Source organism: Salmo salar, unplaced genomic scaffold (assembly GCF_965601325.2).
Source record: "Salmo salar unplaced genomic scaffold, fSalSal1 ptg000974l, whole genome shotgun sequence".
Classification (NCBI taxonomy): domain Eukaryota; kingdom Metazoa; phylum Chordata; class Actinopteri; order Salmoniformes; family Salmonidae; genus Salmo; species Salmo salar.
The window spans coordinates 346,947-374,331 of record NW_027675573.1 but is presented as its reverse complement, the minus strand read 5'-3'; the positions used below and the strand labels follow the sequence as shown (position 1 = coordinate 374,331).

General features: G+C 39.0%; 1 protein-coding gene and 1 long non-coding RNA gene across 2 annotated transcripts in view; one reads left to right on the top strand and one right to left on the bottom strand.

The window, feature by feature from the left end:
* Nucleotides 1–27,385, top strand: part of LOC145877365 (uncharacterized) — a 446,358-nt gene that overhangs the window by 135,027 nt on the left and 283,946 nt on the right. The gene's annotated exons all lie outside the window — the stretch shown is intronic.
* Nucleotides 9,601–19,611, bottom strand: LOC145877366 (uncharacterized). The gene is made up of 2 exons (XM_082972680.1): nucleotides 19,037–19,611; nucleotides 9,601–13,027 (listed from the first exon to the last, which is right to left on the bottom strand). The coding sequence occupies exons 1-2, from the start codon at nucleotides 19,401–19,403 to the stop codon at nucleotides 11,976–11,978; spliced, it is 1,419 nt and encodes a 472-aa protein (XP_082828806.1). The 5' UTR covers nucleotides 19,404–19,611; the 3' UTR covers nucleotides 9,601–11,975.

Here is a 27,385-nt window from a genome sequence, read left to right as displayed (position 1 = left end):
TGTTTTTATTTACTTTTCTTGCTCACAGCAGTATTTCTAACTATGTGTTGTTGTATGTGTCACACTGCTTTGCTTTATCTTGGCCAGGTCGCAGTTGTAAATGAGAACTTGTTCTCAACTGGCCACCTGGTAACCTGTTGGGGCTAGGGGGCAGTATTTGTACGGCCGGATAAAAAACGTACCCGATTGAATCTGGTTACTACTCCTGCCCAGTAACTAGAATATGCATATAATTGTTTGATTTGGATAGAAAACACCCTAAAGTTTCTAAAACTGTTTGAATGGTGTCTGAGAGTATAACAGAACTCATTTGGCAGGCCAAAACCTGAGAAGATTCCAAACAGGAAGCGCTCTCTCTGACCATTTCATGGCCTTCTTGATCATCTCTAACCAAAACAGGGGATCTCTGGCATGACGTGACATTTTCTAACGCTCCCATAGGCTCTCAGAAGGTGCCAGAAAGCTGAATGGTGGCTTTGCAGGCCCTGGCTGAAAAACATTAGCGCATTTTGTAAGTGGTCGATCTGAGAACAATGAGACTGGAGGCGCGTGCCCAAGCCGACACCATGTTTACTTTCTCTCTCTTTGAACGAAAACAACGACTCCCGGTCGGAATATTATCTCTTTTTTACGAGAAAAATAGCATAAAAATTGATTTTAAACAGCGGTTGACATGCTTCGAAGTACGGTAATGGAATATTTAGAAATTTTTGGTCACGAAACGCGTCGGGCGTGTAACCCTTCTTTACCCATCGGATAGTGTCTTGAACGCACGAACAAAACGCCGCTATTTGAATATAACTATGGATTATTTTGAACCAAACCAACATTTGTTATTGAAGTAGAAGTCCTGGGAGTGCATTCTGACGAAGACAGCAAAGGTAATCAAACTTTTCTAATAGTAAATCGGAGTTTGGTGAGTACCACACTTGGTGGGTGTCAAAATAGCTAGCCTGTGATGGCCGGGCTATCTACTCAGAATATTGCAAAATGTGCTTTCACCGTAACTAGTGGTTTCCTCATTACCAGATATACTACATCCATAACTAGTGGTTTCCTCATTACCAGATATACTACATCCATAACTAGTGGTTTCCTCATTACCAGATATACTACATCCATAACTAGTGGTTTCCTCATTACCAGATATACTACATCCATAACTAGTGGTTTCCTCATTACCAGATATACTACATCCATAACTAGTTGTTTCCTCATTACCAGATATACTACATCCATAACTAGTGGTTTCCTCATTACCAGATATACTACATCCATAACTAGTGGTTTCCTCATTAGCAGATATACTACATCCATAACTAGTGGTTTCCTCATTACCAGATATACTACATCCATCACTAGTGGTTTCCTCATTACCAGATATACTACATCCATAACTAGTGGTTTCCTCATTACCAGATATACTACATCCATAACTAGTGGTTTCCTCATTACCAGATATACTACATCCATAACTATCGGTTTCCTCATTAGCAGGGAGGAGTTTCTACAATCAAATTGCCCTCGTGCCGCAATTTTATTAAACACAGAAAGGGGCCTATATTGGAGACCAGACGTCGTCTGGCACACTGCTTAGAGTTTCAACAACATGAATAACTTATTTCTAGCCTACAATAATCGATTTCACTACTATAGTGAATACTATGACAATTCTTGCTCATTTTAAGACATTTGTCCAACAATTTTAACATGACATTCATGACAGACGTCAATTGTTGTACAACAACATCATGGCTACGCTGTTGGCATCACCTTTTACAGTGGATTTCTGCTGTTGTGGGCCTTTAATCATCTGTCTGACTTTGTTGTTCACACAGGAGAGAGACGTGACTATCGTGGATCCTCTGGGGAGCCTCAACAACCTCATGATGCTGAAGAGGCAGAGAAGAGTTGCTCCAGATCAGAACACCTCAATAAACACCTGCAGACATCCACAGGGAAGAGAACTCACTGCTGCTCTGACTGTGGGAAGAGATTCACCTCCTCATCAGGCATTAAAATTCATCAGAGAATTCACACAGGAGAGAAATCTTTTAGCTGTGGTCAATGTGGGAAGAGTTTTACTTGGTCAACCAGCCTGATATCACACCAGAGAATCCACACAGGAGAGAAACCTAATAGCTGTTATCAATGTGGGAAGAGTTTTACTTCATCTAGCCATCTGACTCGACACCAGAGAACACACACAGGAGAGAAATCTTATAGCTGTGATCAATGTGGGAAGAGTTTTGCTGATTCTGGCTATCTGACTCGACACCAGAGAACACACACAGGAGAGAAACCTTATAGCTGTGATCAATGTGGGAAGAGTTTTACAACATCTGACCATCTGACTCGACACCAGAGAATACACACAGGAGAGAAATCTTATAGCTGTGATCAATGTGGGAAGAGTTTTGCTTCATCTAGCCATCTGACTCAACACCAGAGAACACACACAGGAGAGAAACCTTTTAGCTGTGATCAATGTGGGAAGCGTTTTTGTCAATCTGGACAGCTGACAGTGCACCAGAGAACACACACAGGAGAGAAACCTTATAGCTGTCATCAATGTGGGAAGAGTTTTGCTGATTCTGGCTATCTGACTCGACACCAGAGAATACACACAGGAGAGAAACCTTATAGCTGTGATCAATGTGGGAAGAGTTTTACAACATCTGACCATCTGACTCGACACCAGAGAACACACACAGGAGAGAAACCTTATAGCTGTGATCAGTGTGACAAGAGATTCTCCGGTAAAAGACATCTGATCAAACATCAGAAAATACATGAATGAGTTGTTTTATGATATCAATGATATAATCTCACAATGTAGAAAGTTTTAACATTGTACTAGGAGTATTTTAATAGTGTCACAATGTAGAACCCTAAACGTTTGCCCCTGTTCTATTGATTTCAACATGATATGGATATTAGCCTCAGGGGGAAAATCCAGGCTCTGAATTGAAAGAGTACTATTTATGTGATTTAACAAAAAGTGACTAACAAAAAAAGAGTTGTAACACTTACCATGTTGGTGACCCACTGGAATCAAAATGCAACACTTCAAAATGTAGCGATCTGTTTTCTACAAATTGTCCTCTAACCAGGGGTGTACACATTATTCCCAGATTCCGTGTGATTTTTGAGCTGTTAGTTTTAACAGGACGTGCAACCTCATCTCCCTCCTCTCACACAATTGATTTCAACATGATATCGATGAGTTATGACAAATAAGTGTTGTTCCTTTGTTTAGGGACCCCTAAATTTAAATGCATCACTCCAAAATGTAGCTGACTGTCTTCTGCAGGTTGTCCTCTAACCAGTGAGGTAAAATATATCTCCATTTCCATGTGTTTTTTGTTTTGTTGTGTTAGTTTCAAGAGCAGGTTCAACCTGATTTCCCCCCTGATCGATATAAGATTTGTGTTTTGCGTTTAGCTAGTGCGTTGCTATGGATCTTTATTTATTTTGACTGCACGTTTTTCCGTATTGGAGATGAGTTTTGTTTGGGCTCGTTCCAAGTGGACCAGAGTTCTAGAAGCTAGTGAGTTTTAGGAAGACGAGAGTTCTAGAAGCTAGTGAGTTTTAGGAAGACGAGAGTTCTAGAATCTAGTGAGTTTTAGGAAGACGAGAGTTCTAGAAGCTAGTGAGTTTTAGGATTCTATAGAAAGAAAAAGGAGAAACAAAGAATCCTATTGTATATTATTATTTAGAAATACGTGTTTTTTCTTGTTTTTAATTGTTGACATCCAGTAGACAGCATGTTTCTATTGGTGAAGGTGAAGCATTGTAGTTGATTATTATGTGAAATGGAAGTTGTTTTCTGTTGGTGGTGAGCAAACTTTTCCAACAAAAATATAGGATATATTTGTTGTCTTAAGGTGTTACAGGCTTTGGTTTTTCCATTTATGTTTTGAGGTTGGACTTTAGCACGTCTAGCTCGTAGCGCGTCTAGCTCGTTAGCACGTCTAGCTCGTTAGCACGTCTAGCTCCGTCAGCACGTCTAGCTCGTTAGCACGTAGGACGCACTGATTGGTGTCACCTCGTTAGTCAGTATGTGTTACACCTGTGCTGGCTTGTCCATCTCGTTAGTGGGAAGGTGTTTCACCTGAGCTGGTCCAGGTTCTATTTAAGAGTGTCTGGCCCAGTGCTCCAGTTGTCTTGATACATGTGGAGAGTCAACACCTTTAGTTGTTCCACCTTTTTTGTCTTTAAGTTCGATGTGGATATGTCTTTTGTTTTCCTCTTCTTGGGCAGATTTAGTGGGTCTCATGGTGGGTGTCTTTTAGGTCCCAGTTGTTGTTACTAGTCAACTTCCAGTGGACACCCCCATAGTGTCTTTCAGAGTCCCTCCTAAAAAACAAGCTTATATTTTGGGTTGGATGTTGCATCCAATTAATATTTTAATCAATGGATTTTCCTTAGAATGCTAATTCGTCTTTCAGTTGTTAATCTTATGTTTGTTGTGGTAAATATTTCTGTTTATTTTCATTGTTTTATTATTTTTTCCTGTGAAGCATCCATGTCTGAAATGTGCTGTATAAATAAAGCTTGATTTGAACATATTGCAAAAGAAATGAACCCAATGACTGACAATCAACAGACTCTTGCTAAACCAATGAACAAATATGTGCAAAAGCAACACATCTTTATCCATCTTAGTATGAAAAACAGTATAAAGTCAGTACATCTCCCACTATGTCAAAATAGTGCTGGTATGTACGTTTAGTATCACTTTTCAACCAACCCAGTGCATTTGTTGAAGATAAATGTTTAATTCAACAATATGTCAAAGGATTCAACTACTGCAAACTGAAACAAACAAATGGATCAAACAGATCAATCCCACTTTTCCAGCCTGCTGAAGGCGTGGTGGAGTGGTAAACACCACCCCCGGCTCTACCAGGGGCTTGAGGTGGTCTCCCACAGCTCTGCTTATGTCATGTTCTGTGGTCTTGCAGTTCCATTTATTGACTGTCCCTGCAACACAGAAACACATTTAGTCATATTATATAAAACACTCAAAGTAATGGATATGGAGCATCTATGGCCTCAGTTACACCTGGCACCTAAATGTGACTTCTGTCATCTGATCACTCCAAGCTGCATTAGGTTCAGATCTACCAGGATGGGCCTTTGACATCATCTGGATGCAGCCAGGCCACCAAATATGCATCAGCAATGTAAAGAGATGGGGTGAATGAGTGGGGAAAAGTACATTATACACAAATGACCTTCATAATGTGTGTGTCTGAGGGGAAATTAACTTTCATACAGCCAAAAGGGGTGAGAAATTACACCAATATCAGTGGACAATTTGCACTAATGTAAATAAACATAGATGGAACATATCACCTTTTGCTGATGTGATGAACCGCTAAGGGGACATAAATATTTACCATCTAAACCATGTGTGACCTCTCACCTCTCTGGCTGTAGAAGTGTTCTTCCTAACCAGTCCCTCAACAGCTCTCTGACTGAGCTCCACCCTCACTGGGTCTTCAGAGGAGAGGAAGGCTGAGGAGGGATGGAAGGATGAATGGATCAGTCAGTCAATAAAGTGTAGAGCTGCTGTCTATGCTGTCTGACAAATTCACTATTTTAGTAGTTCATTAAAGTAAATAAGGCTTTATGACTGCTGAATACCAACTATCAATCACTTAGATCATGTATTTTCAGGTAGAGATACATCCTTGGGACGTCCTTAGCCGGTGGAAGTTGACATTTAAAATGGTTAAGGTTAGGGGTTAAGGTTAGGGGTTAGGGTAGGGATGTCCCAAGGATGATGATGTTTCTATATGATAACAATAGAGTAATATATTTAATATGATGTATAATATTCCATGATGTTTCTATATGATAACAATAGAGTAATATATTTAATATGATGTATAATATTCCATCATGTTTCTATATGATAACAATAGAGTAATATATTTAATATGATGTACAATATTCCATGATGTTTCTATATGATAACAATAGAGTAATATATTTAATATGATGTATAATATTCCATCATGTTTCTATATGATAACAATAGAGTAATATATTTAATATGATGTATAATATTCCATGATGTTTCTATATGATAACAATAGAGTAATATATTTAATATGATGTATAATATTCCATGATGTTTCTATATGATAACAATAGAGTAATATATTTAATATGATGTATAATATTCCATCATGTTTCTATATGATAACAATAGAGTAATATATTTAATATGATGTACAATATTCCATGATGTTTCTATATGATAACAATAGAGTAATATATTTAATATGATGTATAATATTCCATCATGTTTCTATATGATAACAATAGAGTAATATATTTAATATGATGTATAATATTCCATGATGTTTCTATATGATAACAATAGAGTAATATATTTAATATGATGTACAATATTCCATGATGTTTCTATATGATAACAATAGAGTAATATATTTAATATGATGTATAATATTCCATGATGTTTCTATATGATAACAATAGAGTAATATATTTAATATGATGTATAATATTCCATGATGTTTCTATATGATAACAATAGAGTAATATATTTAATATGATGTATAATATTCCATCATGTTTCTATATGATAACAATAGAGTAATATATTTAATATGATGTACAATATTCCATGATGTTTCTATATGATAACAATACAGTAATATATTTAATATGATGTACAATATTCCATGATGTTTCTATATGATAACAATAGAGTAATATATTTAATATGATGTATAATATTCCATGATGTTTCTATATGATAACAATAGCGTAATATATTTAATATGATGTACAATATTCCATCATGTTTCTATATGATAACAATAGAGTAATATATTTAATATGACAAATACTATTTTTTAATAGTTTCACTAATTCATTTTAATTAACTTAATCATTATGATTCAACATCAGTTCACCGTCTCACCTCATACTGTATTGGAGCAGCAGCAGCTGACTGCCCAGTTCACCGTCTCACCTCATACTGTATTGGAGCAGCAGCAGCTGACTGCCCAGTTCAACATCAGTTCACCGTCTCACCTCACACTGTATTGGAGCAGCAGCAGCTGACTGCCCAGTTCAAAATCAGTTCACCGTCTCACCTCATACTGTATTGGAGCAGCAGCAGCTGACTGCCCAGTTCAACATCAGTTCACCGTCTCACCTCATACTGTATTGGAGCAGCAGCAGCTGACTGCCCAGCTCACCGTCTCACCTCATACTGTATTGGAGCAGCAGCAGCTGACTGCCCAGCTCACCGTCTCACCTCGTACTGTATTGGAGCAGCAGCAGCTGACTGCCCAGTTCAACATCAGTTCACCGTCTCACCTCGTACTGTATTGGAGCAGCAGCAGCTGACTGCCCAGTTCAACATCAGTTCACCGTCTCACCTCATACTGTATTGGAGCAGCAGCAGCTGACTGCCCAGTTCAACATCAGTTCACCGTCTCACCTCATACTGTATTGGAGCAGCAGCAGCTGACTTGATCGTTGATGCTAATCATCATGTTTGAATCTGAGAGTAAATAGAGCGGACTACACTCTAAAAATGAAGGGTTCAACTGGAGTTGTTCTCAGATCCACCTAAGAACCGTAGGGTTCTTGGTCAATGAAAAACAGCCCCAAAAGGTTCTTCAAAGAACTTGTTAGAAGGTGGGTTCATCGAGGAACCTCCGTTGTTGCTGGACTTCTTCCGGGAACTTCGCAATTACAACTGAAAACGATGGTGACAAGTTTGGATGCGACAACAGTTAAAAAGGTTAAGTTGGGTTGATGTTTGGCTCTGAATATGTCTCGAAATAATGTATTATAATAATATAACATACTAATAATGAATAACGAAGACAATGATAGTTTTCTGTGAATATCTTCCATAACGTTACTATAGTTAATGAACGTAAATATTAGAAAGCCGGGTTTGACCGTCGGCGTTGTATGAGCTACAGTACAGTACCGTTAGCTAGCTAGCTAACGTTATGTCCTAACTAGGCACAACTAGGTTTGGATTATTTCCTCAACTATATTCTTTCCCATATATTGTATATCGTTTCCATAAAGACAACATGGCTTTACACTCATTAATGTAAGTTTCCAATCTAGAGCAGTTTCACTTTTGTGATAACGAAGCTAACGTTAGCTAGTTCATTAACTAACTAACTAACTAAGGACGGTGACCTGTCCAGACCAGATGTTACAACGAACTGAATCGTCAATGGAGGTCTTCCTCTTTATATAGGCTGCTACAGCATGCAATACTATTAACTCACAAGGGGGCATAACGTTATATGTACAATACTATCCCATTTTGGAAACGTTACATGTACAATACTATCCCATTTTGGAAACATTACATGTACAATACAATCCCATTTTGGAAACGTTACATGTACAATACTATCCCATTTTGGAAACGTTACATGTACAATACTATCCCATTTTGGAAACATTACATGTACAATACTATCCCATTTTGGAAACGTTACATGTACAATACTATCCCATTTTGGAAACGTTACATGTACAATACTATCCCATTTGGGAAACGTTACATGTCCGCCCCCTTGTGGAGGGAAATTAATATCTTAGATGGTAGCTGTAGATGGGATTCAAATGCATAATGGTATTAATACAGTGTCTAGACTACCTCATTTGTATAAATGCCCTTCAGAATCCAAACACAGTATTGCCACGCAGCAAAATGTTGAGTATAATCTTTCAAGTCAGCCTGTCACACAATGCTATTCTCAAACATAACTAATCAATTAGTTGTTTTTCAACAATATTTTAACCTGCAGGAATATTTTCACATTTCTATCTCATGGTTAGTTCCTAGGATAATGCAACTCATACATTTTTCATTACTTGTAAAATGGGGTACAGGTTTAAAATAATTACAGGTTTAGAATAAGTACAGGTTTAAAACAAGTTTCCATAAAGCCAACATGGCTTTACTCTCATTAACGTAAGTTTCCAATCTAGAGCAGTTCTCACTTTTGTGATAATGAACTAGCTAACGTTAACTAACTATTACAGGTTTAAATCAAGTATATGTTTAAAATAATTACAGGTGCACCTTACTAGCTTATACTATATCATAAATGGTCTTAACTAGTAAACACAGATTCTAGTTTTCATTCAGTTCACAGATGGCTGGCTGGGCTTTACACCTCCAAGGCGGCGGCGGCGGCGGCGGCGGCGCCCCCCCCCCAGGAATACACACTCAGAGCCTCCTGACTGGGCCCTGTTTACACCTCCACACAGGAATACACACTCAGAGCCTCCTGACTGGGCCCTGTTTACACCTCCACACAGGAATACACACTCAGAGCCTGCGAGGCTTTTCTAAAAACTCCACTTTGCGTGTTTCACTCACCTCTTTTTTTTTAAAACTAGGTTTGAGATGTGGTATCCACTCGGCTCGCTGTCTCAGGTCAAAGGTGGGTCCATCTGCTCCGTTCCTGAAGTGTGGTCTCCCTGAGATCCCATGTTTGAGGGATCCCTGGTGCACCATTTACCCAGGTCATCAGGAGCGGTCACCAAGTGAAGATTCACATCCCCATCGCCAAATGTGGTGAATTTCTTTAATATTAATTGAGACAAACTTATCACACAAGTCAGAGTTATTCTTAAACTAAATCTTCATTCACTTATAAGGGAGCAGGTCAATACAACACACATATAAAGTCAATCAATTGGGTGCCCTATGATAATGATGGCTGGTCGAACAATCACCCCCAGATGATTCGTTGAGAGCCCCGAGACAAAAGTACAAAGGTCTTTTACAGCCAAGATACACCCCTTTTAACCTACATGACCAACAACAGATGTATAGAACGGGTCACAAGATTTGTATGAAAGATACTTATAATTCTCAGCAGACAGTATCTGCTGTAAAAACAGTACTCTTTGTGTAGAGACCAGGGTCTGGCCCTGAGGTCATCTCTCCCTGGTACCATATAGAACAGAAACATTAACTCATGTTCTGGAATGCAGTCTCTTTAGGTTTTATCACCCAAAAGACATTGTAAATCTCCTGTCAGTGTTTTCTCCCAGAGGCCCATCCTCAGTAGAACACAGACACAATAGTTCTAAGAACCCTCCATTCTGTTGCATAAAACAACCATTTGATGCAATAAAAGTATTATAACATAATCTTGCAGTTTTGCTCTCAGTGTCCACAAAAGAAAAACCCACACCAAACTTAAAGACAGGAAGTGGAGCAACTAAAGGTGTTGACTCTCCACATGTATCAAGACAACTGGAGCACTGGGCCAGACACTCTTAAATAGAACCTGGACCAGCTCAGGTGAAACACCTTCTAACGAGATGGACAAGCCAGCACAGGTGTAACACATACTGACTAACGAGGTGACACCAATCAGTGCGTCCTACGTGCTAACGAGCTAGACGGGCTAACGAGCTAGACGAGCTAACGGGCTAGATGTGCTAACGGGCTAGACGTGCTAACGGAGCTAGACGTGCTAACGAGCTATACCTGCTAACGAGCTAGACGTGCTAACGAGCTAGACGGGCTAACGAGCTAGACGGGCTAACGAGCTAGACGTGCTAACGGGCTAGACGTGCTAACGAGCTAGACGTGCTAACGGAGCTAGACGTGCTAACGAGCTATACCTGCTAACGAGCTAGACGTGCTAACGAGCTAGACGTGCTAACGAGCTAGACGTGCTAACGTCCAACCTCAAACCATAAATGGAAAAACCAAAGCCTGTAACACCTTCCCCCTTAAGACAACAAATATATCCTACATTTCTTTTGGACAAATTTGCTCACCACCAACAGAAAACAACTTCCATTTCACATTATAATCAACTACAATGCTTCACCTTCTACAATATAAAATTCTTCCTAAGAATCAGAACTCTAGAACTCAAACAAAACACATCTCCAATATGGAAAAAAGTCCAGTCAAAATAAATTGTTATCCATGGCAACGCACTGGCTAAACGCAAAACACAAATGTTTTTGACTGCCCACCCTTGAGACAATCAGCAACCAAGTCGTCCTTATCACAGACATGTCTGACTTCAAGAGGAAACATATTATTATTTTATATTATATTTTGCTAGGTGGGATATCCCCAATGTCAAAACACAGTTTTAACGTGTCTAAATCAATAACCAACATGCAGAAACAGTTTGGGATAAATTGAAAACATAAAATGTGCTATATACACAAAACATGTGCCACAATAATCATATTACTTGTTTTTTTTTAAACCAAGCTCCTTATAAACTGCACAAGCACCAAAACACTGTTGTTTTGACAAGTAGCAATAAATCACTGATATCCATTAGGGGGGAAATCAGGTTGTACATGATGTTGAAACTAACACAACTAAAAAACACATGGAAATGGGAGATATATTTTACCTCACTGATTAGAGGACAACCTGCAGAAGACAGTCAGCTACATTTTGGACTGATGCATTTAAATTTAGGGGTCGCTAAACAAAGAAACACAACACTTATTTGTCATCACTCATCGATATCACGATGAGATCAATTGTACTAAACAAAGGAATGATCAATTGTGTGACAGAAGGGAGATGAGGTTACTCATCCTGTTAAAACGAACAGCTCAAAAACCACACGGAATCTGGGAATAATGTGTACATCCCTGGTTAGAGGACAACTTGTAGAAAACAGCCAGATACATTTTGAAGTGTTGCATTTTGATTCAAGTGGGTCGCCAACGTGATAAGTGGAACACAACTCTTCTTTTGTTAGTCACTTTTTGTTAAATCACATAAATAGTAACTCCTCCATTTCAGAGCCTGGATTTTCCCCCTGAGGCTAATATCCATATCATGTTGAAATCAATAGAACAGGGGACAAACGTTTAGGGTTCTACATTGTGACATCATTAAAATACTCCTACTGCAATGTTAAAACATTCTACATTGTCACATTATATCATTGATGTCATGAAATAACTCCATGTATTTTCTGATGTTTGTTCAGATGTCTTTTATCAGAGTATCTCTTGTCACATTGACCACAGCTATAAGGTTTCTCTCCTGTGTGTGTTCTCTGGTGTACAGTCAGAGAGCCAGATGTTATAAAACTCTTCCCACATTGATCACAGCTATAAGATTTCTCTCCTGTGTGTATTCTCTGGTGTACAGTCAGAGAGCCAGATGTTGTAAAACTCTTCCCACATTGATCACAGCTATAATATTTCTCTCCAGTGTGTATTCTCTGGTGTCGTGTCAGATGGCAAGATGTAGTAAAACTCTTCCCACATTGATGACAGCTATAAGGTTTCTCTCCTGTGTGTGTTCTCTGGTGCACTGTCAGCTGTCCAGATTGACAAAAACGCTTCCCACATTGATCACAGCAATAAGGTTTCTCTCCTGTGTGTGTTCTCTGGTGTAGTGTCAGATGGCCAGATGTAGTAAAACTCCTCCCACATTGATCACAGCTATAAGATTTCTCTCCTGTGTGTATTCTCTGGTGTTTAGTCAGATGGCCAGATGTTGTAAAACTCTTCCCACATTGATCACAGCTATAAGATTTCTCTCCAGTGTGTGTTCTCTGGTGTCGTGTCATATGGCTAGATGTAGTAAAACTCTTCCCACATTGATGACAGCTATAAGGTTTCTCTCCTGTGTGTGTTCTCTGGTGCACTGTCAGCTGTCCAGATTGACAAAAACGCTTCCCACATTGATGACAGCTATAAGATTTCTCTCCTGTGTGTGTTCTCTGGTGCACTGTCAGCTGTCCAGATTGACAAAAACGCTTCCCACATTGATCACAGCTATAACGTTTCTCTCCTGTGTGGATTTTCTGATGAATTTTAATGCCTGATGAGGTGAATCTCTTCCCACAGTCAGAGCAGCAGTGAGTTCTCTTCCCTGTGGATGTCTGCAGGTGTTTATTGAGGTGTTCTGATCTGGAGCAACTCTTCTCTGCCTCTTCAGCATCATGAGGTTGTTGAGGCTCCCCAGAGGACCCACGATAGTTCAGTATCTCTCCTGTGTGAACAACAAAGACAGACAGATGGTTAAAGGCCCACAACAGCGGTAATCCACTGTAAAAGGTGATGCCAACAGTGGAGCCATGATGTTGTACAACAATTGACATCTGTAATGTCATGTTAAAATTGTTGGACAAATGTCTTAAAATGAGCAAGAATAGTCATATTTTGTCTTGTTTTCACATTAGTAGTGAAATCGATGATTGTAGGCTAGAAGTAAGTTAGTAAAGTTGTTAAAACTCTAAGCAGTGTGCCAGACGACGTCTGGTCTCCAATATAGGCCCCTTTCTGTGTTTAATAAAATTGCGGCACGAGGGCAATTTGATTGCAGAAACACCTCCCTGCTAATGAGGAAACCACTAGTTATGGATGTAGTATATCTGGTAATGAGGAAACCACTAGTTATGGATGTAGTATATCTGGTAATGAGGAAACCACTAGTTATGGATGTAGTATATCTGGTAATGAGGAAACCACTAGTTATGGATGTAGTATATCTGATAATGAGGAAACCACTAGTTATGGATGTAGTATATCTGGTAATGAGGAAACCACTAGTTATGAATGTAGTATATCTGGTAATGAGGAAACCACTAGTTATGGATGTAGTATATCTGGTCATGAGGAAACCACTAGTTATGGATGTAGTATATCTGGTAATGAGGAAATCACTAGTTATGGATGTAGTATATCTGGTAATGAGGAAACCACTAGTTATGGATGTAGTATATCTGGTAATGAGGAAACCACTAGTTATGGATGTAGTATATCTGGTAATGAGGAAACCACTAGTTATGGATGTAGTATATCTGGTAATGAGGAAACCGCTAGTTATGGATGTAGTATATCTGGTAATGAGGAAACCACTAGTTATGGATGTAGTATATCTGGTAATGAGGAAACCACTAGTTATGGATGTAGTATATCTGGTAATGAGGAAACCACTAGTTATGGATGTAGTATATCTGGTAATGAGGAAACCACTAGTTATGGATGTAGTATATCTGGTAATGAGGAAACCACTAGTTATGGATGTAGTATATCTGGTAATGAGGAAACCACTAGTTATGGATGTAGTATATCTGGTAATGAGGAAACCACTAGTTATGGATGTAGTATATCTGCTAATGAGGAAACCACTAGTTATGGATGTAGTATATCTGCTAATGAGGAAACCACTAGTTATGGATGTAGTATATCTGGTAATGAGGAAACCACTAGTTATGGATGTAGTATATCTGGTAATGAGGAAACCACTAGTTATGGATGTAGTATATCTGGTAATGAGGAAACCGCTAGTTATGGATGTAGTATATCTGGTAATGAGGAAACCACTAGTTATGGATGTAGTATATCTGGTAATGAGGAAACCACTAGTTATGGATGTAGTATATCTGGTAATGAGGAAACCACTAGTTATGGATGTAGTATATCTGGTAATGAGGAAACCACTAGTTATGGATGTAGTATATCTGGTAATGAGGAAACCGCTAGTTATGGATGTAGTATATCTGGTAATGAGGAAACCACTAGTTATGGATGTAGTATATCTGGTAATGAGGAAACCACTAGTTATGGATGTAGTATATCTGGTAATGAGGAAACCACTAGTTATGGATGTAGTATATCTGGTAATGAGGAAACCACTAGTTATGGATGTAGTATATCTGGTAATGAGGAAACCACTAGTTATGGATGTAGTATATCTGGTAATGAGGAAACCACTAGTTATGGATGTAGTATATCTGGTAATGAGGAAACCACTAGTTATGGATGTAGTGTATCTGGTAATGAGGAAACCACTAGTTATGGATGTAGTATATCTGGTAATGAGGAAACCACTAGTTATGGATGTAGTGTATCTGGTAATGAGGAAACCACTAGTTATGGATGTAGTATATCTGGTAATGAGGAAACCACTAGTTATGGATGTAGTATATTTGGTAATGAGGAAACCACTAGTTATGGATGTAGTATATCTGGTAATGAGGAAACCACTAGTTATGGATGTAGTATATCTGCTAATGAGGAAACCACTAGTTATGGATGTAGTATATCTGGTAATGAGGAAACCACTAGTTATGGATGTAGTATATCTGCTAATGAGGAAACCACTAGTTATGGATGTAGTATATCTGCTAATGAGGAAACCACTAGTTATGGATGTAGTATATCTGGTAATGAGGAAACCACTAGTTATGGATGTAGTATATCTGGTAATGAGGAAACCACTAGTTATGGATGTAGTATATCTGGTAATGAGGAAACCGCTAGTTATGGATGTAGTATATCTGGTAATGAGGAAACCACTAGTTATGGATGTAGTATATCTGGTAATGAGGAAACCACTAGTTATGGATGTAGTATATCTGGTAATGAGGAAACCACTAGTTATGGATGTAGTATATCTGGTAATGAGGAAACCACTAGTTATGGATGTAGTATATCTGGTAATGAGGAAACCACTAGTTATGGATGTAGTATATCTGGTAATGAGGAAACCACTAGTTATGGATGTAGTATATCTGGTAATGAGGAAACCACTAGTTATGGATGTAGTATATCTGCTAATGAGGAAACCACTAGTTATGGATGTAGTATATCTGGTAATGAGGAAACCACTAGTTATGGATGTAGTATATCTGGTAATGAGGAAACCACTAGTTATGGATGTAGTATATCTGGTAATGAGGAAACCACTAGTTATGGATGTAGTATATCTGGTAATGAGGAAACCACTAGTTATGGATGTAGTATATCTGGTAATGAGGAAACCACTAGTTATGGATGTAGTACATCTGGTAATGAAGAAACCACTAGTTATGGATGTAGTATATCTGCCTGGAGCAAAAAATGGTGAGCAAAGATTTTAGTTTTCACAATGTATTCTGAATATTACAGCACTAGATCAGGAGTGCTACTCAAGGAAACTCACATTAAGCTCTGTGTCTATTCACTAATTCACCACCGTGGGGGAAAACTCAGGGGAGTTCTCAGAGGCTGACAGCAAAAATAGCCTCCATTTACAGGTTGCTTATGAGTGCATTTCACACTACTTTGGATTATAACTGTAAGGCTCGTTTGAATGTCCTGTTAAATATAATATAATAGTCTTCCCTGTGGCTCAGTTGGTAGAGCATGGTGTTTGCAACGCCAGGGTTGTGGGTTCGATTCCCACTGAAGGCCAGTACAAAAATAAAAAAATGTATGAAATGTATGCATTCACTACTTTAAGTCGCTCTAGATAAGAGCGTCTGCTAAATGACTAAAATGTAAAAAAATAATGTTTGTGTTATTGTTGCAAATCAACTGCTTTATACTTAACACTTCAAATGCTATTTGGCTAGCTTTGCCATCAGCCTGACAATGAGGGTTTGTCCACTAAGTGTTTAACATAACTTCACCTAACAATAACATAGACCTACTGTAGGACCCATAACTTCACCTAACAATAACATAGACCTACTGTAGGACCCATAACTTCACCTAATAACAACATAGACCTACTGTAGGACCCATAACTTCTAACAACAACATAGACCTACTGTAGGACCCATAACTTCACCTAACAACATAGACCTACTGTAGGACCCATAACTTCACCTAACAATAACATAGACCTACTGTAGAACCCATAACTTTGCCTAACAATAACATAGACCTACTGTAGGATCCATAACTTCACCTAACAATAACATAGACCTACTGTAGGACCCATAACTTCACCTAACAACAACATAGACCTACTGTAGGACCCATAACTTCACCTAACAACAACATAGACCTACTGTAGGACCCATAACTTCACCTAACAACATAGACCTACTGTAGGACCCATAACTTCACCTAACAATAACTTAGACCTACTGTAGGACCCATAACTTCACCTAACAATAACATAGACCTACTGTAGGACCCATAACTTCACCTAACAATAACATAGACCTACTGTAGGACCCATAACTTTATCTAACAACAACATAGACGTAGGACTATAAATCATTTAATATTTCAGGTGAAACATGGAAATTAAAATGTCTTTGTCATGACATTTCATAACCTGATCACCAGATAATTTTGTGAATAATCCCACTAGGCTATTCTGTAATGTGTTGTCATTCTAAATGTCCTGAATGAAGGAAAATAGCTCTGTGTGTTGTACAATAGCCTATCCATCAAGGAACAGTTCTCTACACATTATGAGCTAAGTATCTCTGTGTCCAGACAGACTAACGAGACCCCACTGTAAATCAAGCAGACAATAAGACACTATAAACATCAATTTGTTAGGGATGTTGGATCCAACGTGGAGCACAGCATAACTGTCTTTACCAGAGTAATGAATGAAGAGGCACTTTGGTTGTTGTTGCATGTCGTGATGTTTGTCATGTGACTGTCATTCAGAAAATGATTTCCTGGATCAGCTGATGATAGTTGAACATGTGACTGTAACTAAACAGCTACAGTATTAAGTATTATGTGTAATTATTGAAGAACCGCATTAATGACAGTATCCATTTGGGTGTTGTCAATAAAGTTAAGGTGACTCTCGGTTTTTACCATTGGATTTAGCAAACTCTGAAATTATTTAGTATTTCTGTGCCCATGAAAACTGTTTTCCCAGCGTAACACAAGGAGACACTAAATGTTACATAGGTAGAGAGCATTTCAGAGATCTGAATACAAAAAACTGTCCTAACAGGACAATAACCTAAACCACAAGGCCAAATCTACACTGGAGGAGCTTACCAAGATGACATTGAATGTTCCTGAGTGGCCTAGTTACAGTTTGGACTTAAATCATCTTGAAAGTCTATGGCAAGACTTGAAAATGGCTTTCTAGCAATGATCAACAACCAACTTGACAGAACAGGAAGGATTTTAAAAAGAATAATGAATATTCACATGAAGATCAGCCTCCTATTGGATGACATCACGACTTCCCATCAAGCCAACTCCTTGAAGGCCTTACTATGACATCACTCACCCCTTCTAGTTTGCAGTTGTCTAAAAAAACTATTTTGCTCAAAACATTTATTTGTTTCCCTTTAGTGTGTTTATACTTCACTGTATTTATCACTTTTCAACAGGAAAAGTTTTTAAAAAATCAATGTAGGACTTCATGGACAATTCTGACAGTACAAAAACATATTCAAGTGTAGAATGCCCTTTTAAAAATCACACATTAGTTCAACAACTGCAGAGTTTGTGTCCCTGTTTTATAAGATAGTACTCACTGTATTTACTGGTGTTAATCAGATCAATGTCCCTGTTTTATTAGATAGTACTCACTGTATTTACTGGTGTTAATCAGATCAATGTCCCTGTTTTATTAGATAGTACTCACTGTATTTACTGGTGTTAATCAGATCAATGTCCCTGTTTTATTAGATAGTACTCACTGTATTTACTGGTGTTAATCAGATCAATGTCCCTGTTTTATTAGATAGTACTCACTGTATTTACTGGTGTTAACCAGATCAATGTCCCTATTTTATTAGATAGTACTCACTGTATTTACTGGTGTTAATCAGATCAATGTCCCTGTTTTATAAGATAGTACTCACTGTATTTACTGGTGTTAATCAGATCAATGTCCCTGTTTTATTAGATAGTACTCACTGTATTTACTGGTGTTAATCAGATTAATGTCCCTGTTTTATAAGATAGTACTCACTGTATTTACTGGTGTTAATCAGATCAATGTCCCTGTTTTATAAGATAGTACTCACTGTATTTACTGGTGTTAATCAGATCAATGTCCCTGTTTTATTAGATAGTACTCACTGTATTTACTGGTGTTAATCAGATCAATGTCCCTGTTTTATTAGATAGTACTCACTGTATTTACTGGTGTTAATCAGATCAATGTCCCTGTTTTATTAGATAGTACTCACTGTATTTACTGGTGTTAATCAGATCAATGTCCCTGTTTTATTAGATAGTACTCACTGTATTTACTGGTGTTAATCAGATCAATGTCCCTGTTTTATTAGATAGTACTCACTGTATTTACTGGTGTTAATCAGTTCTCCAGTCTTCTCTTCTTCGTCCTCCTCTAATGTGACAGTAATCTCCCCCTCTTCATCCTTCATTCCAAAAACGTCTTCATCTTCTTTCACTTCATCCTCCACTCCAAAAACTGCATCTTCCTCCTCTTCTTTCACAGTAACATCCTCCTCCTCTTTCACTCTGAACGCTTCCTCTTCTTTCACTGAAACGTCTTTCTCTTCTTCTTTCACTGTAACAGCCTCACCCTCTACTTGTTTTTGTATTGTAACAGCCTCCTCTTCCTCCTCCTCTTTCACCAGAGTTTCTTTCTCCGTCCAGCAGACCTCTTCTTTAACAGGAGGAGAGTAGCTTAGTGAACTCATGGTCGGGGATAATAGCTAGTTAGCATTAGCGACTAGACTAGTGCTAACTTAACCAGCCAGCTAGCTGACTTACAACGTAAATATTACATAAAATGGAGTACTATGTTTAAATCACAGTGGCAATTAAACCACGAAATTGTCTTAAGAACTTGAATGTTCAGACTTTGTCAGCTAGCGAGCTACCGAGTTGGCTGCAGTTGTTGAAGAAGCGTTCCGTCCACTAGAATATACGTCACACTAGAAACATCTCCTGAAAGACACATATCGCCATCTGCTGTCTGGAGGGAGGAAATGCAGTTGAGGAGGGAAAACTATTTTTATTCTTCATTGAATTATAATATTATAAAGCAGTTTAGGAAAACGTTTTTTCTCTCCATTAAATATGAATATTACATCAACACGTACAAAGAGCAACAAGTGTTGTTTGATTAGTTCAGATTTTTTTTTATGAGAATTTAAAACAAACTCTACATCTACTCCACATCTGTATTTCTGATTCAGTCAAATAACTAGATATCAAAATAAGCACCTAGTTATTGATACCCTTGATAAAGATGAGCTAAAATGACTGTATGAAATAAATAAATAAACTTTACCCACTACCAGGATATTTTAGCCCAAAACCTGGTTACCTCTCTGCTAGGAGGCTGAGACTTGGCCATAAGTGGATCTTCCAGCAAGACACATCAACATCCACAAAGAAATGGTTATTTGGGCACAAAAATCAACATTTTCAATGGCCATCTCAGTCTTCGGACTTGAACTCCATTGAAAACCTGTGGTTTGAATTGAACAGGGCAGTCCATAAGACAGACTAAATAAATCAAGGACCTGGAGAGATTCTGTATGGAGGAATGGTCTAAGATCCCACCCAATGTGTTCTCTAATCTCATTAAACATTTCAGTGTCATTATCCTCCCAAGGGGAGGGTGCTGGAGTATTGAAAACATGGGTGGCAATAATTCAGACCCCTACCTTTTGAGAATTACATGTTAAACTCTATATTTTTCTCTGAGCAATTGTATTAGTATAAAATAATATAATTTCCCTTTATTTTTTATACAATATAGCTCAGTATTTGAATTCTTTATTTTATAGAGTCGTTTTTGCTCATCTTTATCAAGGGTGTCAACAATTTTGTCCCCCACTGTACCTCCATACTGCTGCTACATGGTGTAACAATACATCATGTAGATGTATATAATGAACAGACTAGGTCTATACTGCTCCTACATGGTGTAACAATACATCATGTAGATGTACATAATGAACAGACTAGGTCTATACTGCTCCTACATGGTGTAACAATACATCATGTAGATGTATATAATGAACAGACTAGGTCTATACTGCTCCTACGTGGTGTAACAATACATCATGTAGATGTATATAATGAACAGACTAGGTCTATACTGCTCCTACATGGTGTAACAATACATCATGTAGATGTATATAATGAACAGACTAGGTCTATACTGCTCCTACGTGGTGTAACAATACATCATGTAGATGTATATAATGAACAGACTAGGTCTATACTGCTCCTACATGGTGTAACAATACATCATGTGGGGCTTTAAGGCGATGTTAGTGTGACGTATAATGTAGTGGACGGAATGCTTCTTTCAACAGCAGCAACAGGGGATTTGTAGATCAGTCAGTCTGCAGTCGCCTGCAGTGTCGAACAAGCCCAATACCAAACCAATCAGGTGGTTGCTTGATGAAATGAAGCTTCAGACGCCATTGATGACGTGCTGCTGATAAAGTGATACAGGCATCGGTACACTGCTTTGAAGTTTACTGCTTATCGATTTGGACGCAGGCGTCGTAGCTCCGGTATCAAAAGTAACATCCCTACTGACAACAAGGCAGCAGAGTCTACCGTGCTAATGCGTTCCCACTAGATATCACAACCACACAGTATATGAAAGCATGAGGTGTGGCTGACGTTTACAAGCTGGAGCTAGATACCGAGCTAGCATACAAACTCTGTAGCACATAGTGCATTGTGGGTAGTTTAGAAGATATCCGGAAATAAGTTTAAGAAATATGTAACAACGCAAAAACATAACTGTTTGTACTTATAGGTAACCAGATTGTGACTACAACTAAGTTACTAAGTCTTTAACCACACTGTGTTGTTACACGGGTGAGTAAAAACGAACGCTTCCTACCCTTTAACTTTTTGTCAGAAAATAAAATATACATTTTACTCAACTGCGTTACCCACTCCAGTCAGCAGATGGCGGTGTGGGAATTTAAGGCGATGCTGTTGGTGTGACGTATAATCTAGTGGACGGAACGCTTCTTTCAACAGCAGCAACAGTTATTAAGCCACCTCGGTAGCTTGCTAGACAAAATAGCCGAACCAATAAAGCTCATTAGACGCTTTAGTGTATATTAGCCACTGTGTTTTAAACCCACTTCTGTCGTCTAGTTAGTTATCAGATTTAATTTCATATTTACGGTGTTGTTGTTATTATTCAGCTAGCGGGCTGGTTAAGTTAGCATTAGCCTAGCTAGCTAACATCTCCGACCATGCGGTCACTGAGCTACTCTCCTGCTAAAGAAGATGAGGACATCACAGTAAAACAAGAAGTAGAGGGTGAGGCCGTTACTGTGAAAGAAGAAAAAGACGCGTTCAGAGTGAAAGAGGAGGAGGATGTTACAGTAAAAGAAGAGGAGGATGCAGTTTATGGAGTGAAAGAGGAAGAGGGGGAGATGACTGTTACATCGATAGAGGAGGAAACTGGACATCTGGGCCCGGTTTCCCAAACGCATCTTAAGGCGTCCAATGGTTCTAACGGTGAACTTAGCCATAAGATGGTTTTGAGAAACCGTTCCCTGATTCACACTAGTAAGTACTGTCTTAAATACAGAGGCACAAACTCTGCAGTTGTTGAACTGATGTGTGGTGTTAAAGCGGAAATATGCAATAGCTACATCCATATTGTGACTTTTATATTATTAATTTATAGCCATTGATTGTTGAAGAATATAACACATGCCTCATGAGCTTAGTTCAACTGTTGTACCCCATCAGAACCCCAAATAAGCTTTTTTTACTCCAATGTCTAGAAACAATGTAAATCAACACTGTATAGCCTCAACATGGTTAAAACTATCATGTTGATATCATGGACGGTCAGTCCTTGCATCCATAGGTCTGTCTATGAATTTGAAAGTAGTTACATTTCTCCAACCCCCTAATCATCTTATTACCAAAACTGGTGGAATGACATCTTTGTTATTGTATGAACGGCAGATTTCTGGGTTGTGTGAGTTTTTTCAACAGTAACAAAATGGCTGCCCAGAGGCTTGGTTTGGTAAACAGCTGAGGGATGGGGGAAGGAGGAGTGTAACCACTCAAATTTATTCATCCAGGATGTCATAATGATAGTTTAACCAGGTTTCTAGGATATATAGTATATTGTAGAATTCATCCATGATGTCATAATGATAGTTTAACCAGGTTTCTAGGCTATATAGTATATTCTAGAATTCATCCATGATGTCATAATGATAGTTTAACCAGGTTTCTAGGCTATATAGTATATTCTAGAATTCATCCATGATGTCATAATGATAGTTTAACCAGGTTTCTAGGATATATAGTATATTCTATAACTGCCAGTGTAGATTTCCTGTGGAGGCAAATTATTAGAGCTGTTGATAAGTCATTGTATAATATTCAGCTAATTGTTTTTCATGCCATTACATTAAAGGCAAGACATACCTAGATTCAATAACATTCATGAATTGGTTTGAAACCTTTGTTTTAAACCCTTCTCAAAATTGGTGCCTTGCCGGATTTGTAAAAAATGGATTGTCATGAAACTCTATTTTTTAAATGTATTTAAATGTAACCTTTATTTAACTAGGCAAGTCAGTTAAGAACAAATTCTTATTTACAATGACTGCCTACCCCGGACACCGCTGGGCCAATTGTGCGCCGCCCTATGGGACTCCAAATCACGGCCGGTTGTGATACAGCCTGGATTTGAACCAGGGTGTCTGTAGTGAAGCCTCAAGCACTGAGATGCAGTGTCCTCTGCGCCACTCGGGAGCCCCAAAATCATGTTCTAGTGCTGTCCCCAACTAAAATACATCTTGGTCAACCAAGAGTCATCTGTTCTTTCTACAAATCGCACCATGTGTTTTTATACAATCAACTATATGTACTGAACTTGTCTGATGCTTTAAGCATGCTATTTGATTAAATAATTTAAACACACAAATGACTGGAGGGAGCCAGTCGTCAACATGACCTGACCGGAGGGAGCCAGTCGTCAACATGACCTGACCGGAGGGAGCCAGTCGTCAACATAACCTGACTGGAGGGAGCCAGTCGTTAACATAACCTGACCGGAGGGAGCCAGTCGTCAACATGACCTGACCGGAGGGAGCCAGTCGTCAACATGACCTGACCGGAGGGAGCCAGTCGTCAACATGACCTGACCGGAGGGAGCCAGTCGTCAACATGACCTGACCGGAGGGAGCCAGTCGTCAACATGACCTGACCGGAGGGAGCCAGTCGTCAACATGACCTGACTGGAGGGAGCCGACCAGTTCTGAAAGCCTTTAGCCGCACCCTCATCCTACTCCTCTGGTGATGTAGAGGTTATCCCAGGCCCTGTGTGTCCCCAGGCGCTCTCATTTGTTGACTTCTGTAACCGTAAAAGCCTTAGTTTCATGCATGTTAACATCAGAAGCCTCCTCCCTAAGTTTGTTTTACTCACTGCTTTAGCACACTCCGCCAACCTTGATGTCCTTGCCGTGTCTGAATCCTGGTTAGGAAGATAACCAACAATTCTGAAATTTCCATCCCCAACTACAACATTTTCCATCAAAATGAGAGGAGTTGCAATCTACTGCAGAGATGGCCTGCAATGTTCTATCATACATTCCAGGTCTAAGCCCAAACAGTTCGAGCTTTTAATTAAAAAAATGAATCTCTCCAGAAATAAGTCTCTCACTGTTGCCGCCTGTTACAGACCCCCCTCAGCTCCCAGCTGTGCCCTGGACACCATATGTGAATTGATTGGCCCCCATCTATCTTCAGAGTTTGTTCTGTTAGGTGACCTAAACTGGGATATGCTTAACCTCTCTAGGGGGTTAAGCATATCACTGGCCAACATCCAGTGAAATTGCAGAGCGCCAAATTCAAAAACAGAAATACTCATAAGAATTCATAAAACATACAAGTGTTATACATCGGTTTAAAGATTAACTTCTTGTTAATCCAACCACGGTGTCAGATTTCAAAAAGGCTTTACCGTGAATGCATACAATGCGATTATCTGAGAACAGCGCCCAGCAGACAAATCATTACAAACAGTTACCAGCCAAGTAGAAGAGTTACACAAGTCAGAAATAGCGATAAAATTAATCACTTACTTTTGATGATCTTCATATCGTTGCAACTCACAAGACTCCCATTTACTCAATAAATGTTTGTTTTGTTCGATAAAGTCTCTCTTTATATCCAAAAACCTCCGTTTTGTTCATGCGTTTTGTTCAGTAATCCACAGGCTCAAAGGCAGTCACAACAGCCAGACCAGAAATCCTAAAAGTATCAGTAAAGTTCGTAGAAACATGTCAAACGATGTTTATAATCAATCCTCAGGTTTTTAGCCTAAATAATAGAAAACATTTCAACCGGACAATAACGTCTTCAGTATAAAAGGTAAACAAGAAAGGCGCGCTCTCAGTCTCGCGCATGAAAAATCTCTGGGACACTGAATGGTCTACTCATTCAGAGTGGTCTTACGCTCTCATTTTTCAGGATGCAAGCCTGAAACTATTTCTAAAGACTGTTGACATCTAGTGGAAGCCATAGGAAATGCAATTTGAGACCTAAGTCAATGGAATCTGAATAGGCAGTCAATGGAAAACTACAAAAATAAAAAAGAAATCCCACTTCCTGGATGGATTTTTCTCAGGTTTTCGCCTGTCATATCAGTTCTGTTATTTACATTTACATTTTAGTCATTTGGCAGATGCTCTTATCCAGAGCGACTTACAGTAGTGAATGCATACATTTCATTTCATGCATTTTTTTGTACTGGCCCCCCGTGGGAATCAAACCCACAATGCTGGTGTTGCACACACCATGCTGGCGTTGCAAACACCATGCTCTACCAACTGAGCCACAGGGAAGGCCTGTTATACTCACAGACATTATTTTAACAGTTTTGGAAACTTTAGAGTGTTTTCTATCCAAATCTACCAAGTTTACTTTGGCAGTGCCAAAGTGCCCCCTACCCTAGTGAGGTTAACACCCCGGCTGTCCTACAATCCAAACTAGATGCCCTCAATCTCACACAAATTATCAAGGAACCCACCAGGTACAACCCTAAATCTGTAAACATGGGCACCCTCATAGATATTATCCTGACCAACTTGCCCTCCAAATACACCTCTGCTGTTTTCAATCAGGATCTCAGCGATTACTGCCTCATCGCCTGCATCCGTTATGGGTTTGCGGTCAAACGGCCACCCCTCATCACTGTCACATGCTCCCTAGAACACTTCTGCGAGCAGGCCTTTCTAATCGACCTGGTATACATATTCGTCGCCAAACCCACTGGCTCCAGGTCATCTATAAGTCTTTGCTAGGCCGACTTCACTCAGCTCACTGGTCACCATAGCAACACCCACCCATAGCATGCGCTCCAGGAGGTATATCTCACTGGTCATCCCCAAAGCCAACACCTACTTTGGCTGCATTTCCTTCCAGTTCTCTGCTGCCAGTGACTGGAACGAATTGCAAAAATCGCTGAAGTTGGAGACATATATCTCCCTCACTAACTTCAAGCATCAGCTATCTGAGCAGCTTACCGATCGCTGCAGCTGTACACAGCCCATCTGTAAATAGCCCATCCAACTGCCTACCTCATCCCCATGGTTTTATATACTTTTTTTGCTCTTTTGCACACCAGTATTTCTACTTGAACATCTATCACTCCAGTGTTAAATTGTAATTACTTCGCTACTATGGCCTATTTATTGCCTTACCTCCGTACTCCATTTGCACACACTATATATAGATTTTTCTATTGTGTTATTGACTGTTCGTTTGTTTATCCAACGTGTAACTCTGTTGTTTTTGTCGCACTGCTTTGCTTTATCTTGGCCAGGTTGCAGTTGTAAATGAGAACTTGTTCTCAACTAGCCTACCTGGTTAAATAAAGGTGAAATACATTTTTTTTTATTTTTAATCTTAGCTTTATTGACAACACTCAAATGGATACTGTCATTAACGCAGTTCTTCAATAATTACACATAATACTTAATACTGTAGATGTTTAGTTACAGTCACATGATCAACTATCAGAAGATCCAGGAAATACTTTTCTGAATGCCAGTCAAATTACAAACATCACGACATGCAACAACAACCAAAGTGCTTCTTCATTCATTACTCTGGTAAAGACAGTTATGCCGTGCTCCACGTTGGATCCAACATCCCTAACAAATTGATGTTTATAATGTATTATTGTCTGCTTGATTTACTGTAGGGTCTCGTTAGTCCGTTTGGAAACGGAGATACTTAGCTCATAATGTGTAGAGAACTGTTCCTTGATGGATAGGCTATTGTTCAACACACAGAGATATTTTCCTATATTTGTTGTTAGGTGAAGTTATGGGTCCTACAGTAGGTCTATGTTATTGTTAGGTGAAGTTATGGGTCCTACAGTAGGTCTATGTTATTGTTAGGTGAAGTTATGGGTCCTACAGTAGGTCTATGTTATTGTTAGGTGAAGTTATGGGTCCTACAGTAGGTCTATGTTGTTGTTTGGTGAAGTTATGGGTCCTACAGTAGGTCTATGTTGTTGTTAGGTGAAGTTATGGGTCCAACAGTAGGTCTATGTTGTTGTTAGGTGAAGTTATGGGCCAATTTGGCAAACAGTGTACAAACCCTCATTGTCAGGCTGATGAAAAAGCCAAGGAGCATTTTACTGGTTGAAGTGTTTTTTTAA